We start from the raw sequence: 14,602 nt of genomic DNA, 5'->3' as shown, positions 1-14,602 counted from the left end.
GCCGCATCTGGGCGCAGGAAGAGAAAGAATTCGCCGACCGCAACGTCGAGGGGGGCAACCTGGACCAGGACGAGTACGGCTACTTCCGCAACAAGAACCTGGTCGACCTGTGGCGCATGTTGCGCGGGCAGCTCGACGCGGCCGCCAACTCGAAGCGCGCCGATGTGGCCGAGGGCGTGGTCGACGCCATGTTCCAGCGGTTGCGGCAGCGGCAGCAGATGTGGCAGAAGATGCTCGAGGAGGAGGCGGCGCGCTACGAGACCGGGAAGGTATCGGACCTGGAGGGGTTCCAGCCGCTGCAGGACTGGCTCGTGGCGACGGCCAACGACCAGATTGCGTGCATCGACGACAACGAGGACGAGGGCCGTGTGGCGTACCTGACCGACTTCAGGAAGAAGTTCAGCGCGCTCGTCTCACCGCAATACATGGAGCGCGCCGAGGCCGAGGTGGCCGCGCTGCGCGACGGCTATCTCGACTTGAGCACGTGGTGCATCACCAAGTTTGCCCAGCTCGTGTTTACCGTCGACTTCAAGACCGTCATGCCCGATTTCTTTACCCCCCGATGGTACACTAGCACGGCGATGGCGCGCATGATCGCCACGTTTGAAGAGTACGTGAGCGACTACAGGCAGGTGCTGCACTACTCGCTGGTCGACATCTTCATCGAGATCTTTGCCGATGAGCTGCTCGTGCGGTACCTGTCGTCGGTGCGCAACAAGGGCGCCAAGTTCCGCCGGTCGGACCAGTTCCAGGACAAGATCTTCGACGACCTCAAGACGGCGTTTGACTTTTTCAACAGCCTGTCCAACCCGAGCGTTGGCAACGCCATCAAGGAGACGTGGCGCGTGACCGAGCCCTTCCTACAGCTCCTTTCGGTGGAGAAGGACGCGGTACCGGACACATTCGAGGCTTTCAAGAGGGCGTACTGGGACCTGCAGATTAGCTGGGTCGAGGCCGTGCTTCGGTCGCGCGATGATTTTGAAAGGAGCATGTTGAACGCGGTCAAGGCGCGGGCCGCGCAGATGGATGTGGTGAGAGGGCCGGAGACGATCATGAGCAAGGTTAAGTGAGAGATGTACGGGATTATAATGATTGATGATATTTAATACGAGGGATCTCCTGTGGATGCTGCATGTTCCCCCGGGCAACTGCTCAATTAGGAAACCAGGTAAATAGAGGCTGCGATGCTTTAGGTTTGATGTCTTTGCCAACCCATCCTTCTCTTGAAAGGCTGGTGTCTCAGCCCCGCCATTTTCCAGCTGCCCGCAGATGGTGTTTTCAGCCAACCTCGTTTTTGTTAGTCGATCCTGATGCATTCTTCTTCCCAACTCAGATTGTTTTAGGCCACTCCTCAATGCGACCCGGGGACTATGGCCCAAAACTTCAACGCCTACAACAATGTCAGCACGCGAGCAATTTCGTCCTGGCTTCATGAAATCCCCTCCGAAGCTGGCGGCGGGAGCCAAGCCACTCTGATTGCCCCATCCACATATCAAGACGAATCCCAATCTCCTCCCGAGTCCCCTCTTCAGCCCCGTCGCCAAAAAGACCCGCCACGGCCGGTGCGACAAAATCAACAAACACCCCACCGCCTCGATCAAAAGCCGAAACCGGCCCAGGATCCAACTCAAAACCTCACCGCTCTAACTCTCCATTCCCCCTCCCGTCGCCCCCTCCCTCTCCGCAGCTCTCTCAACCCCAACCCCAACCCCGGCCCCGGCCCCGGCCCGGATCCTCACGTCACCCTCCGCGAGACCATCACCTCCAACTTCCGCGTCCACTGCACCCTCTGCGCACCTCCCTCCGGCCCCTTCCCAACTCAGCAGGAGAGAGAAAAAGAGCGGAAACCCTGCCCCCGCTGCCTCCTCGCAAAAGAGTACACCTACAAGCACCACCACAGCCACCATTTCCTGCAGTCCTACCTGCAGCCTATCTCGCAGGTGCTGGGGTTCGACGAGGCGGTTGCGTACCTTAACCAAGCCATCGTTGAGAGGTTAGCCGGGTCGGGTGGGAGGGGTGGGGACGGCAGGACGTACCCCACGCTCGGGGACTTTGAGAAAGTGAGGGGGGTGGCGGGGCTGCGAAGGGAGGTCTGGGAGCGGTTCGAGAGGGATGGGGGAGGGTTGTTGAGGATGGATAGGTTTGGGATGGTGAGGGATGATTTGCGCGGATAAGATAAAGAGATAGAGTGGCAGAAAGGGGGAGTTTAGATTTTCGTTTAGGGAGGATGGGCTCTGAAAAGATATGGTGTGTATCTGGGAGAGAGGGTAGGGAGGAACGAGGAATTGAGGGATTGAGAGCTTGCTTGAGGGGCTCCCTCGAGGGTCACTGGCGTCCTGGATGCGATATCTAATTACATGGGTATTTCCTACGAGAATAGGCCAGCCTAGCTCTGAAACAACCACACGGCTATGCTTCCTGACAATAAAAATAACAACCAACCAACCATATTATCCAGAGCGCTCCCAATCCTCCACACGCACAATGAACTGCCTGGCCATGCGATGCAATGCAATCCAAACAAACCGTCCTGACTATAAACATGACGCATACCACCCAACCTGAATGACCATCCTAAGAATGAACTCGAAGAAAAAAGAGAGGTTATCACGTCTTCTTCCTCTTCTTACCATCCCCCTTCCCACCACCACCACCACCACCACCAACCCAGCTACTCAACCACCCTCCCCCTTCCCTTTCCGAACCCCCAGATCTGGAATCTAACGTAAGCCCCTGCCCTAACAACCCCGTCAACCCATCTCTCGGGTCCTCCCTCCCCCTCTCCCTTCGGACCACCTGCTCCGCGAAGAAACTCGGCTCCGCAAAGTTCACCCTCACCCCCTCCGTCTCACGCTCCCCTTCTCGACTGCCGTACCCCTCCCTCACCAGCGTCGTCCCCTCCGGCCCACGGAACTTGATCTCCTGCTTCATGCCAGCCGCGGCGGCGGCGGCGGCGGGGCTGCTCCGCAGCGTGCCCGGCCGGTTGAGCGGGTTGAACAGCCGCTGGGCGGGGGTGGTCGGGGCGGGGGGCACTTTGTACCAGAAGGCGCCCTTGTGGGGCTCGACCGGGGCGGAGCCGAAGGGCTGGGACGAGCGTTGCCCGATTGTGTTGAAGGCGCGGTACTTGGACTTTGCGCCGAGGCCGCCGCCGAAGCCGATCGGGGGGGTGGTGCTGGCGGCTGGCGTAGATGTGGAGGGGGTGGGGGACCAGTCCATTTCGTCGACGCCTCCTGCCATGTGGGGACGGTGGGATTGTTGCTGATGCGACAAGTGGAGCGAGTCGATCTGCTGGAGGGAGTGGGTGAATGTTTGCGCGGCGAGGGTGTGTGCGTGGCCCATGGGGAGGGAGGAGGATTTGCGCGGTAGCGAGGGCGATGCGTCGAGCGGGGGGCTGGGAGGGTTCGGGGAGGTAGGGGAGTGGAGGACCTCGTCGAGGAGCTCGAACATTGCTTTCGTGTCGTCTGGTCGGTCGTCTCGTCCTCGGGACGGGGTGGCTTGCGCAGGCGGGTCGTGGAGGCGGAAGGGTTGCGCGGAAGGGCGGAATAAGGGGGCTGTGTTGGTTCGGACTGAGCGAGGGGCGAGGGTGAATATCTGAAGGGTATTAGTGAGTAATCATGGGGAAAACGGGAAGAAAGGCGCTTACAAGAAAAGAAACGAATGCGGCAAAGAAGTGACCGGCGAGCTGCCCCTTAAGCAGCGCAGGACCGGGCGTAATGAGGTCAAATACCCGTTGCCGTAGACAAACGCGGATGGTGACAGTCATAATCTGGTAAATGTACCATTTAGAGACTCCGCGCACATGCTTGGTGAAGCCTCGAGACGTCTGGGCAAATCGCGGATTCCACCAGACCCCCAGAATACCAGCAACTATACTCCATTGAAGCAGCCACTCCTGAGACAGAAGCCAGCCCACCAACGGCCCGCATGTCCTCAGCATTCTGAAAGCGAACGAGCCGCTATCAACCTCAGTCCACATCAAGTATTGTGAAAGTAGCGTGTATAATACAGCAGCGTGCCACGCCAACTGCACGACGAACCCGCTAATCCACAGCCCCTGACCTGCCAGATCAATGACGTCCAGCCACCCTCGCCTGCCGACGCTCTTCCTCGCGCTCGCACTCCGATCGATCATGTGACGAAGCGCATCTGTCTTGGCTGTGTAGGCGGCCTGCTCGAGGCGCTGGCGCACCTTGGGCTCGCACTCGGCGCAGATCTGCGGGTAGAGGTGCTCCTGGTTCGCGCGGAAGCGGTGGAAGCTCCTCTCCCGCTCCGCGTAGTCCGGGTCCTCCGGGTCAGGGAGGTACTGGGCGAGGGATGCTCTCAATAGATGCTGGTTATGGAGGCATTTTTCGCAGAAGACGGGCGCGTTTGACGGGCTCGAGGGAGGGGATGTGGCGCGCGGGACGGCGAAGGGACGGATGGGCGTAGCCTCCTTGTCAGTTGCGACGGGCGGGTCGGCGATGTCGCCATGCTGTCTGCATGTGAGCATCTTCATTAAATATTATGCGCCGAGGGAGACTTACCTCGTCTAGATAATTGTCGGCATCGCAGCTGGGACATTCAAAGTGGCGGATTCTGCCGTCGTACGGTGTCGATGTTTTGCGCCCGCAGTAGAAGCATGTCAGATATCGGTTGCGATGGAGTCGCCGCATTTCGAGGTCGCTGTTGAGAGAACAGGCATTTCACAGCGATTACTCGATGGGTTCCAAGGTTTTTTTTTGTTTAAAGTGTGACCATCGGATGTTGTTGACTTGTTGACGCCCTGGGCTCGTGAATGCTCAGCGGCAGCGCTAGGTTATTCTGCCGGGCGGTCGTGTTTTTCGACAATTCCATTGCTGCAACCTCTACGCGTGGCGGGGCAACTGCCAACGGCTTGATTGGTTGTTCACTCAGGTGATCTTCAGCCGCTTCCAGGGGTTGACGCGACCTTGCCGATGGATGGGCCACTGAATCGGCTTGGCAGTCAGAGCTACTCGGGCTAGTTACAGGGAAGTTGATTGCTGGCATTTACACAGCAACAGAGCTTACCTGTGAACAACGCCGCGAGCCTTGCAACACACCAAGACTTGGAATCTTTGATTCAAACACAGACGATTCACACGAGGCTTGGGCCATCTTGTTTGATCAACATCGTCATCTAACACTGGGATTGATACACATGAAGTAACCATCGCACGCTTCAACGTCTTTCGTTCTGAGTTAAATATCCAAGACCTGGAGCCGAGACTCATTGTCACAAGCCAAACTTGGAAACTTCTCTTATACTTCCACATGATTCAAGGTAAGTTGCGCCATTTTCGGCCCGGACTATTATTAATTATTAGACAGTCGATCGAGTATGAGAAATTGAATGTGATCTCTTCGAAGCTCTGCTCACTACGGGGCCCCCTGGTGAGCTGCTTGAGTCTGAGGTTTGAGGTCACAACCGCCAAGGTCAAAGGGCTTTCAAATCAACGACATAAACCCCTATCGATGTGGCACACAGTTTCCGTGTTAGACTGCCAACTGCCCCTTGAATCCCAGGGCGCACCCGGACAGTGACACCTACGACTACAGGGCATACAGAGCTGTGGCTTTGAGCGTGGCCGGGGTCTTATCCGCTTAGTCGCCCGCTTAGTCGCCAACATCGTTCACCAGTCGCACTCGCAGCCTAAAGACAACACATAGGGCGCAAAGGAAGGCTGCACCATGGACCGGCATAAAAGCGATCTAGACGATGTGGGCTCCTTCTCCCAAACTCATGGGAGAAAATCCGACGACAAAGCCAGGACCGACCAGCATCAAGGCGATGCCATAGATGATCCGGATGTCGCAACACTGTCTCCGGCTCATATCACAACCTCCGAACCGACCACGGATAAAAAGACCGAAATGCAAGAGATGCGGGAGCTGCTTGAGGACCTCGGTGAGGACCGCTACACTGTCACGTTCTATTTCGGCTGCCTCGCTGTCTCCATTATCTCCTCCATCGGTTTCTTCCTTCTTCCCTGGTCATGGATCGTCGCTATCATCTGTGTCCTGGTTGGCTTCGTTATCGCAAGTTACACCAGTCTTCCCGTTTCCATCACCAGATACTAATAGCAATCCAGTTCCGCCACGTCTCCATCAAGAACGAGCACCCTGGCCCACAAACCGGCCGTCGCTGGATAGAGCGCCGCAAGGACGATCCCGCCCCTGACACGAGCCGTCTACCGGCAGTCTACTTCCTCTACATCCTCGGCTCCGGCGGGCACACGACCGAGATGCTCGAGACGGTCAAGCGCAAGTTCCAACCCCAACCCAACCAACACCGCCGGTACGTCATCACCACCGGCGACAGCGACTCCCTCTCGCGCGTCATCCGCCTCGAGACGGCCATCAAGTCGGCCGTGCCGGACGCGCGGCGCGGCACGATCGACGCCTTCACGCTGCCGCGCGCGCGCAGGGTCCACCAGCCGCTGTGGACGGCGCCGCTGACGTGCGCCGCCACGGCCGCGCAGGCCGTCAACGCGCTCACGCGGGCGCCCAACGCCCGCCCGCGGAGCCGCCACGGCAGGCAGTTCAAGTACCCGCACGTGGTGGTCACCAACGGTCCCGCGACGGGCTTCATCGTCTGCCTGGTCGCCCACCTCCTCAAGATCTTCTACCTGGTGCCGCAGAACCGCCTTAAGATGGTGTACATCGAGTCGTGGGCCCGCACGCGCACGCTGAGCCTGACGGGGAAGCTGTTCCTGTGGACCGCCATCGCCGACTTGTTTTGCGTGCAGCACGAGGAGCTGGCGAGGATGACTGGCGGGGTCTATGTGGGCGCCGTGGCGGCCAACGTCCGGAGTTAGGGACAGCCGGCGGTGTGGTGGCCGCCGGTGCGGATGATTGAGGACGGCCGGTGGGTGAGGGCTGACTTGGTAGAGAGGGCTGTCACGGAAGAGGAGGAGGAGGAGGAAGAGGAGGGCGGGGGTTGGCGTGTTTGATGGGACTGCTTCTCGAGGTTGCCGGGGGATGGTTTGGGCTTTCTCCCCGCCTAAACAAGTGGCCCGTCTATGGGATGGAAAGTTGCACGGGATATCTGTGGCGGCGTAGACTTCGGAAAGAGATTCTTATGGGATTAGGGTTGGAAGGCAATTTGCCCGAGGTGGAACACTACGTGGATTCTAAATCAGCAACTTAGGAAGGAAATGGGGATGGCACCAAATCTCTCATCAAATAGAGGCAAAAAAAAGAGAAACAAAATAGAAAAGATAAAGATCATACAAGACCACCAAAAATCCAGTTTCTATGACCGTAAATTGTGTACAAGGTCCTGTTCTACCGTAAACATATTTTATACAAGGCTACACGAGCGGACGACGCAGCCCATCTGCCACGCTCGAGTCTAACTCGTCCAACCCTACCAATGAGCGAAGCCTCTCAACACCCGTCGCTCAACACCCACTCATGCCAGGATTTCTTCTTCTGGGATTGCCTTGTCGTCGACCGTCGGATCCACAACGTTGGCATAGGCCGCCTCCCTGTCAACCTCGAGTCGGGTGATGTTGTCCGTGGCCCACTTCTTCCAGCTCTCGTATGCGCGGTCCTCGATCTTCATGCCAACCTGCAGGTCCGTCTCGCCAAAGTAGCCGCCGTACATGCGCGCCTCCTCGACGGCTATCCTGCGCTCAATCTCCTCCTGCTGCCGCAGCTTGTAGAACTCCTTGCGCGCAATGTCGTACGCCCGCTGCTTGGGCACCCCCCTGACCTCCATGAGCCAGAGCTGGCGCTGGACGACGCTGTAGTTGCAGGCAGTGTCAGCCAACTGGTCTCTCTCTTCGGTGAAATATCCCAGGACAGAAACGGGAAAAAGAAGTTAACCTACCTCTCACCACTAAGCTTCATCCCCGGCTGCCTCAGCCCCTTGCTCCAATCCCGCGCCCGCGCATCCTGGCCGTCGAGTTCGAGCACCAGCTTGGGGCGCGCCAGCTCCCACGGGTGGTCTTGGTAGAATTCCTGGCGGAGGCGGTCCTCTGGGTGCACGATCCGCGTGGGGCGGTAGATATTGGGGGCTTGCCGCCCGCCATGTCGCATCGGCCTGGGCTTGGTGTGCTGGACGGGGTATGTGCGCGTTAGGATCTCGGCCGGTGGGATGAGCCGCACCGCTTCCACCCACGGCGCAGGTACGGCAGGCGTCACCCTGGCCGCGTCCCTGGACGACTGTATATGGTGCTCGGCGGTCTGGTAGACGCGGGCCGCGAGAAATTGGCGGGCTTTGCCCATTTTGTCCCCTTTTTTCTTTGGTATTCGAGTGGCTGCCCCGGTTGTTGTATGCGTAGCGGTGGTTCGAGGGGAGATGTGGAGGGGACGGCAGGGCCTCAATTGACGGTCAACTGAGGGTCACAGAGGAGATTAGATCGGAACCATTGGACCCTCCCCTCTCTACAGCAGATGCCGGACCGTGTTCTCGTTGGAGGGTGCAGGTCGTTGTTCGGATTGCCGGAGACAGGTATGGAGTGAGCTTTGCGGCTTCTTCCACCTCGGAGCACGGTCCAGGTCCCCAAATTTCGCGATTCAGTTCGCAGGTTCGGGCAAGCTCCGGCAAAATTTTGTCCCCCTCACCGATAGCCAAACCACCTGCACCCGGACCCGCTGCTCCAAGCTGTCGCTGTTAGCCTTGCGTGGCCCCTGCGGCCCCTGTCCCGTTGCGGATGCTCGGCGCAGCGATTCGAGGCCCGCGATAAGCTTCCTCGACTTGACTTTTTCCATCTATCGGAAACTGGCCAAAGCGACAACCACCGCCGCAGCGCCCATCCCTAACGTCCCTCCCCCCGCCCCCGAACCGCTCAAACCGACTGCAACTCCTCGGGGCATGAGGCTGGGCTAGACGGCAGGCCATCATGTTGGACGACAGCTCATGAGAGCCTATAGCCGAATTGACGGGTCGATATGCGGCGCCATTCTCTCCTTGCACCGCCCGTCGTTGTCGTCGAACTGGTCTGCCGCTGCCGCACCGTTTCCAGCCTGCCCCTATAGCCACGGTGGAGGGCCTGCGTCGGGTTTTCACGGCGGCTGTGCTGCAGCACGAAGCATTGGTGCCGGGAGTCCACGGTCTGCAGTGCGCCTACGCCGCCCGCTGTGGACCGGTCCGGCTCTTCGAATATCCAGCACCCGCGTTGGCAACTCTTCCGGGCCCTCCGTATCACCGGTGCGCGGGCATCATGCGGCCGCAGCCACAGCGCCAGCGCCAGAGGCGGAAGACGCTCATCCCGACCCAAATCCCCACACCAAGCCGCAAAAAGAGTCGAAGCCGCGGGACAGCCTCACCGAAGAAGAGCTGCTTGCGCTTGTCGACCCCTACGATGGCGAAGAGATTGGCTCAGTCGACGATTACCTCCAATTTGTCCGTGACCCCTATATGCGCGGCTATGCCGCCGCCGACGCCCCCAAAGTCTCGCTTGCGCGTACCAAGGAGGATGTCGACTACCCGTCCCTCGAGCAGGTGATCCGGGCCGGCGAAGAGGAGCAAAAGACGCTATGGAAGCTCCGCTTCGCCGTGCTCAACCGCCTAAGAAGCCCTCATAAGATTGATCTCGACGAGATCTACGAGATATACCAGCGCATCTCCGAGCCGCGCATGTTGTATATCCACGGCCGGCTACGCCACCATCTCCTTAAGGCCTTCGGTCAGCCCGAGAAGCGCGACTCAAAGTCCATGCTGCGCTACTTTTCCATCATTGCCGATGTCAAGAACACCGGCATCCCTCTGACGAGCGCCGAATGGAACTCGGCCATCGCCTTCGCCAGCAAATACGTCGGCGTCGTTTCCGAGGTGGAAACCGAGGCCGCCCTCAAACAGTGGCGCGAGATGGAGTGTGAGGCCGGCGTCATGGGCACAGACGTGACCTTCAACATCCTCTTCGACGTGGCCTCCAAGTCCGGCAATTTCACCCTCGCCGAGATGATCTATCGCGAGATGTCGGCCCGCGGTCACCGCTACAACCGGTACCACTACACCAGCCTGATCCACTTCTTCGGCCTCAAAATGGACACGTCCGGCATGCGCGCCGCCTACAGGGAGATGATCCTGGCGGGCGAGGTCATCGACACGGTCCCGCTCAACGCCATGATCTCGGGCCTGCTCAGGTCGGGCGAAGAATCCACCGCCGAGCGCCTCTACGAGCGCATGAAGGCGCTTAGCACTGCGGCCCACGCCCCCGACATACCCGTCCGCACGCCCACCTCCAACCGCGCCATCACCACCGCCCTGCTCATGTTTGGAAAGCTTCGCCGCCGCGCGCGCGAGAAGAACCCCACGGCTAAACCCCCTAATTTCCAGGGCGTCACGCTGCTCGCCCCCGACCTGCAAACCTACCGCATCCTAGTAAATCACTACGGTGTCGAGATTGGAAACCTATCCAAAGTTGCCAAGTATCTCGACGACATGAAGCTGTTCAAGATCCCCCTGCACGGAGCAATCTTCTTGGCGTTGTTCAAAGGCTTTGCGCGGCACGGGGGGTATGAGGGAGCCGCGTGGAGCGAGCAGAGGCTGGAGGGGATTTGGGGCGCGCTTATCTCAGCGTTAGATTCGGGGGTGGATGGGCTCGAGATCAAGACGTGGCTGGCGATGTGGGCGATCAAGGCATTCGCGCGGTGCTCCAACACGGAGAGGGTGTTGGATGTGTACGAGGACTTGAAGGCGCGGTGGAGGTTGGGATATGCGGAGGAGCAGTTCATGATCGACTTTCTGAGTGGGGTTATTAAGGGCCATGGGAATAGGAATCTACCGGCGAATTGGGGGCGTGTATGGTGAGATGCGCGAAAAGTTGGTATGTGTGTAAAAATGGAATTGGATGGGGCACAAAGCATGGCCTGGGACCGTGACTTTCGGCCGTTGTATCATAGTATGTACATATAGGGATGTCTTGCATGACGGGGTTGTCGGCATCATATACAGAGCCGGCGTGGGAGGTTGATACCACCGTTCCGCAATAGAAAGAGGATGACAAGTGCAGCATGAGTACCATTATCTCATATGTCTATATATAACCTTAAAAAGTAAAAAGCCGGACCAAAGCAACCATCCTATAATCGTACACGGGTATCGTCTATCAGCCCAGGCAGGGATCGAATCCTGCCCACAACGAAGAATGACAGAGAACGCCCGCTAGACTTTTGCCGCCGTCCCGTTTGCCGCCTTTGCTTATGTCTTTCCAACGCCGACGCTGCCAGCCAAGAGAAACCAACATACACCGTCTAAAAGAGTGACCATCATAATCCAGCGCCGGTTCCCATTCGCACTCGGCGCGCCCCCACCAACCAAAGGTAGAAACGAACGACAACGACCCCAACACCAATCATAAAGACCCGGACGGACAGAAAAAAAAAAAAAAAAGGGAAGAAAAAGGAAAAGCAAAGACAACACCTCATCTCGGCGGCCCGGCCCTCAACATCGCCTCCCAATCCTGCTCAACGCCGCTCGCCCCGCTCACCCGGTCCACACTGTCCATCCCCGCGCGCTGCTGCCTGCTGCCGGGCATGATAATGATGCTGTTCCTCCCGACGCCCTGCCCAGCACCGGCACCGGCGCCCGCACCGCCAGGATTATTCCCATTGGCCGCGACATACTCGGTGTTGATCTCCTCGACGACCTCGACGCTAACAGTCTTGATGATGCCGCGCGGCCAGGCCTCGAGGTCGATATCCTCGCCATCATCATCATCATCATCATCATCATCATCCTCCCCATCCTCGTCGTCACTAATGTCGTCATCGTCGTTGTCGTCGTCGTCCCCGCCCAAAGAACTCGGCCGTCTGCGGTGCCGCGGATCGCCCAGGTCATACTCGTCATCGTCGTCGTCGTCGTCGTCGTTCCCGTACCCGTACCGCGTCTTGTTGCCCCCGCTCCCGTCCCCCTGGTTCCCCACCACCCCCGGACCCTGGATGATCAGCCCGCTCAATCTCCTATCCACCACCACCGCCGCCGCCACGTGCTCGATGTCGATCTCGGCGCCGTCGCGGTTCGAGCTCGCTCGGGAGCTGGCGCGCGTGATGGGCCGCGTGATGCTCTGGCTGCTGCCCGTGCGGCTGGTGGGGGGTTTGGGCTTGCCGTTGGCGCGCTTTGTGCCGTTGGTATTAGTGCTCTTGCGGCTGCGGGAGCTGCCGGCCGAGGAGGCGGAGCTGTAGGGGTCGCGCCGGGCTTTCTTGCGGCTTCGGCTGCGGTTCTTGTTGCTGCGGCGAGAGGAGGTCGGGGAGAAGAGCGGGCCCAGGACGAGCACGTTGGCCGAGATGAGGCCGAGGTTCTGTTCGAGGCTGGTGTGGGACAGGTTAGGCGAGGGTGTGGGTCATTAGAGGGAAGAGTGGGAGGGACGTACTTGGCCATAAGGCTGATATAGAAGTAGTGGAGGGTGTAGACGCTTGTGCCGCTGGTTTGGGAGGTCTGGGCGGTGCGGACTATGGTGAAGATCCCGGAGCTTGGGTGGCCAAAGGTTAGTGGCCATTAGAGGTAAGAAGGTAGGGTTTGGCAGGAACTTACGCAAAGCTCAGGACGGCTGTGACGTAGAACGGCCAGGACTTTTCGCCGTCGCGGGAGAGATCCCGTACGATGAAGACTGGAAATAGAGCAAGGAAAACCCAGGAAAACACCGAAAATGCTGGGGAATGTCAGTGATGTACTCCTGAGTCCGGGCTTGTAGGCGAGGACGAACCGCCTTGAAAATACCCAAAATTAAGTTGTACGCTGGGATCCCAGCAACTCCCCTCCACCAACGGTTTCCACACCTTCTCCAACGGTCGACACTGGAGGTTGACCGTCAACGAGAAGGCGAGGTTGACGGCCGCCATGAGAACGATCAGGACACCCAACAAGATCCTCCACTGCCGCGCCCGTCCCAGAAGGCTCATAAATAACAGACATATCGAAATCTTGCTGAGGGTGACGCTCATGAGATACCACGGCTGTCCCAACACGTCGAATTCCAAGGCACGTGCTGGATCCGACGCCGTGCTTTCGATAATACCAAAGATGGTCCCTATTAGTGCTACTATCTATCCGCACAACCCCGAGTCAGACATGCCATCTCCCCTCCTTTTTCATCCACTCAGACGACAACTTACCGTGGCTACGCCGCTGGCATAATCATCGGCCCCGAAACCGCTGCTGACGCCGGCCCGGACGCAGAAGCGGACAAAGGTGGTGGACAGGGCGAAGCTCGCCGTGGCCAGGGAAAGGGAGAGAAGGACCGGCCCTCCAGAGAGGTCGGCTGTGTTGGCAGCCATGGTTGGTGAAGTGGGCGTACTAGAGCCTTGAGACCCGGCGACACCTCATGATACCCGGTTGCGTGGGAGAAGGGAAGGGAAGAACAGACTAGGCAAGGGACGGGCACGGGCTGGGTGGAGAGGGCCCATCCCCGGACATTTAAGACATCTCGCACAACCTAACTGGGATGGAGGGACGGCCTGGCCGACTCACGGCTAAAAAAGTGTGGGCAGCCAGCACGGTTGATCACAGAGGAGTCCGAAACCAGCGGAGGAGTTCTTACCAGAAGCAGGGGAGTGTGGTTCCGGGGACTTGCAGGCGACACATGTGGCTCGCCTTGAATGGGGCCAGACTCCAACACTCTGGGTCGGCCAGGGGGGCCGTGAGCGAGCTGCAGGTACCAGCAGCACAGTACAGTACATTCAGTACTGGCATGGATGGAGGGTGCGTGGGGGGGTGGGCTCCAGCGCTCACGGGGTTGCCAACCCGCTTGGACATGTAAAATGCCCGATCAGTATTCATGGAAGGACAAACTGCCGGGCGAACCGGGTGCGGACAACGGAAGGGCGACCAGAACGGAATCTTTTGCAAGGACAAGGGGACCTGCTTAGTCCATGGACAAGATGAGTCTCATTCCATCAGCCCGAATCAACACAATCAGAGGGTCGACGGAGAAATAGGCTAATAAAAGCACAGAAAAGGACGATCATGACAGTTCGAAGTCGGAGAGTGGGTGTCGACACCAAGCCTGGAAGCAGCCAGCGAGTGGTCCGCCGTGGGACAGGGTCACAACACACAAGAGCCGGGAGGTCCGTGTAAATGCGGCCTGGTTCATGCGCCCGTCCGGCGACGACCGACGGGGGGGGGGAAACAATTGCCATTTTGCTGGAACACCTTCCCATTGGAGACAGACCGGCTATGAAACGGGTGTCGAGGGCTGATCGACCGACCGTAAAGCGAGAGCAGAGAGAAAGGGAGAGCGAGGCGAGTAAGGGAACGAGATTGGGCGGGGACTAAGATTGAGAAGACAGTTGGTGGGCGAGATCGATTGGGCCTCAGCGACTCGCAGGGCGTCGGGCGCCAAAAGACACGCAGCTCTCCGAGACACAAATGACGGTTTTTTTCTAGAAGCCAGCGTGAGAATGCAACATCGAATCACGGTCGGCAGAACCAAGATTGATCGGAATTGCCGCATGATTCGCCACGGCTTGTCGCATCTGCCACGTCGTTGAGGGAAAAGAGCCAAGTGCGTGATCGGCCCAATCGAAGCTTCAGAAGCTTCGCAGAAGGACCTGTGACGGGCGCACGGTCCCCGGAGCGATGCTTTGCCAAGCCGGGTTTCTTTCTTCCTCGACGTTCGGAATCATCGACCAAGTCCCGCGTTTTAGCGGGCGAGGC

The 14,602-nt window shown here is 58.8% G+C and overlaps 7 protein-coding genes across 7 annotated transcripts in view; 4 read left to right on the top strand and 3 right to left on the bottom strand.

Annotated features, from left to right (window-relative positions):
* The window catches only part of SEC6 (SNARE-binding exocyst subunit S6), a gene marked incomplete at both ends in the record, with an annotated part of 2,256 nt that extends 1,186 nt beyond the window's left edge, over positions 1-1,070 (top strand). The window contains one exon of the mRNA XM_071059125.1: positions 1-1,070. This exon is cut by the window's left edge and continues 1,186 nt beyond it. Within this exon, the coding sequence (XP_070915226.1) occupies positions 1-1,070 (1,070 nt within the window).
* Positions 1,071-1,370: 300 nt separating this feature from the next.
* MFIFM68171_03703 (uncharacterized protein) lies at positions 1,371-2,174 on the top strand (the record flags this gene model as incomplete). The annotated part of the gene is made up of 1 exon (XM_071059124.1): positions 1,371-2,174. One exon carries the CDS (start codon positions 1,371-1,373, stop codon positions 2,172-2,174), a length of 804 nt encoding a protein of 267 aa, XP_070915225.1.
* Positions 2,175-2,607: 433 nt separating this feature from the next.
* Positions 2,608-4,652, bottom strand: MFIFM68171_03702 (uncharacterized protein; the record flags this gene model as incomplete). The annotated part of the gene is made up of 3 exons (XM_071059123.1): positions 2,608-3,591; positions 3,644-4,471; positions 4,524-4,652. The coding sequence occupies 3 exons, from the start codon at positions 4,650-4,652 to the stop codon at positions 2,608-2,610; spliced, it is 1,941 nt and encodes a 646-aa protein (XP_070915224.1).
* Positions 4,653-5,688: 1,036 nt separating this feature from the next.
* On the top strand, positions 5,689-6,815 carry ALG14 (UDP-N-acetylglucosamine transferase subunit; the record flags this gene model as incomplete). Its single annotated transcript, XM_071059122.1, has 2 exons — positions 5,689-6,021; positions 6,090-6,815. The coding sequence occupies 2 exons, from the start codon at positions 5,689-5,691 to the stop codon at positions 6,813-6,815; spliced, it is 1,059 nt and encodes a 352-aa protein (XP_070915223.1).
* A 596-nt stretch (positions 6,816-7,411) lies between these two features.
* RSM25 (mitochondrial 37S ribosomal protein mS23) lies at positions 7,412-8,229 on the bottom strand (the record flags this gene model as incomplete). Its single annotated transcript, XM_071059121.1, has 2 exons — positions 7,412-7,745; positions 7,832-8,229. 2 exons carry the CDS (start codon positions 8,227-8,229, stop codon positions 7,412-7,414), a joined length of 732 nt encoding a protein of 243 aa, XP_070915222.1.
* A 634-nt stretch (positions 8,230-8,863) lies between these two features.
* MFIFM68171_03699 (uncharacterized protein) lies at positions 8,864-10,759 on the top strand (the record flags this gene model as incomplete). The annotated part of the gene is made up of 1 exon (XM_071059120.1): positions 8,864-10,759. The coding sequence occupies one exon, from the start codon at positions 8,864-8,866 to the stop codon at positions 10,757-10,759; it is 1,896 nt and encodes a 631-aa protein (XP_070915221.1).
* Positions 10,760-11,372: 613 nt separating this feature from the next.
* Positions 11,373-13,224, bottom strand: MFIFM68171_03698 (uncharacterized protein; the record flags this gene model as incomplete). The annotated part of the gene is made up of 5 exons (XM_071059119.1): positions 11,373-12,258; positions 12,321-12,419; positions 12,482-12,599; positions 12,654-12,993; positions 13,063-13,224. The coding sequence occupies 5 exons, from the start codon at positions 13,222-13,224 to the stop codon at positions 11,373-11,375; spliced, it is 1,605 nt and encodes a 534-aa protein (XP_070915220.1).
* Between the last annotated feature and the right edge of the window lie 1,378 nt (positions 13,225-14,602).

Source organism: Madurella fahalii (assembly GCF_045866475.1).
Source record: "Madurella fahalii IFM 68171 DNA, scaffold_2, whole genome shotgun sequence".
Taxonomy (NCBI): domain Eukaryota; kingdom Fungi; phylum Ascomycota; class Sordariomycetes; order Sordariales; genus Madurella; species Madurella fahalii.
This window is presented reverse-complemented; position numbering and strand designations above follow the sequence as displayed.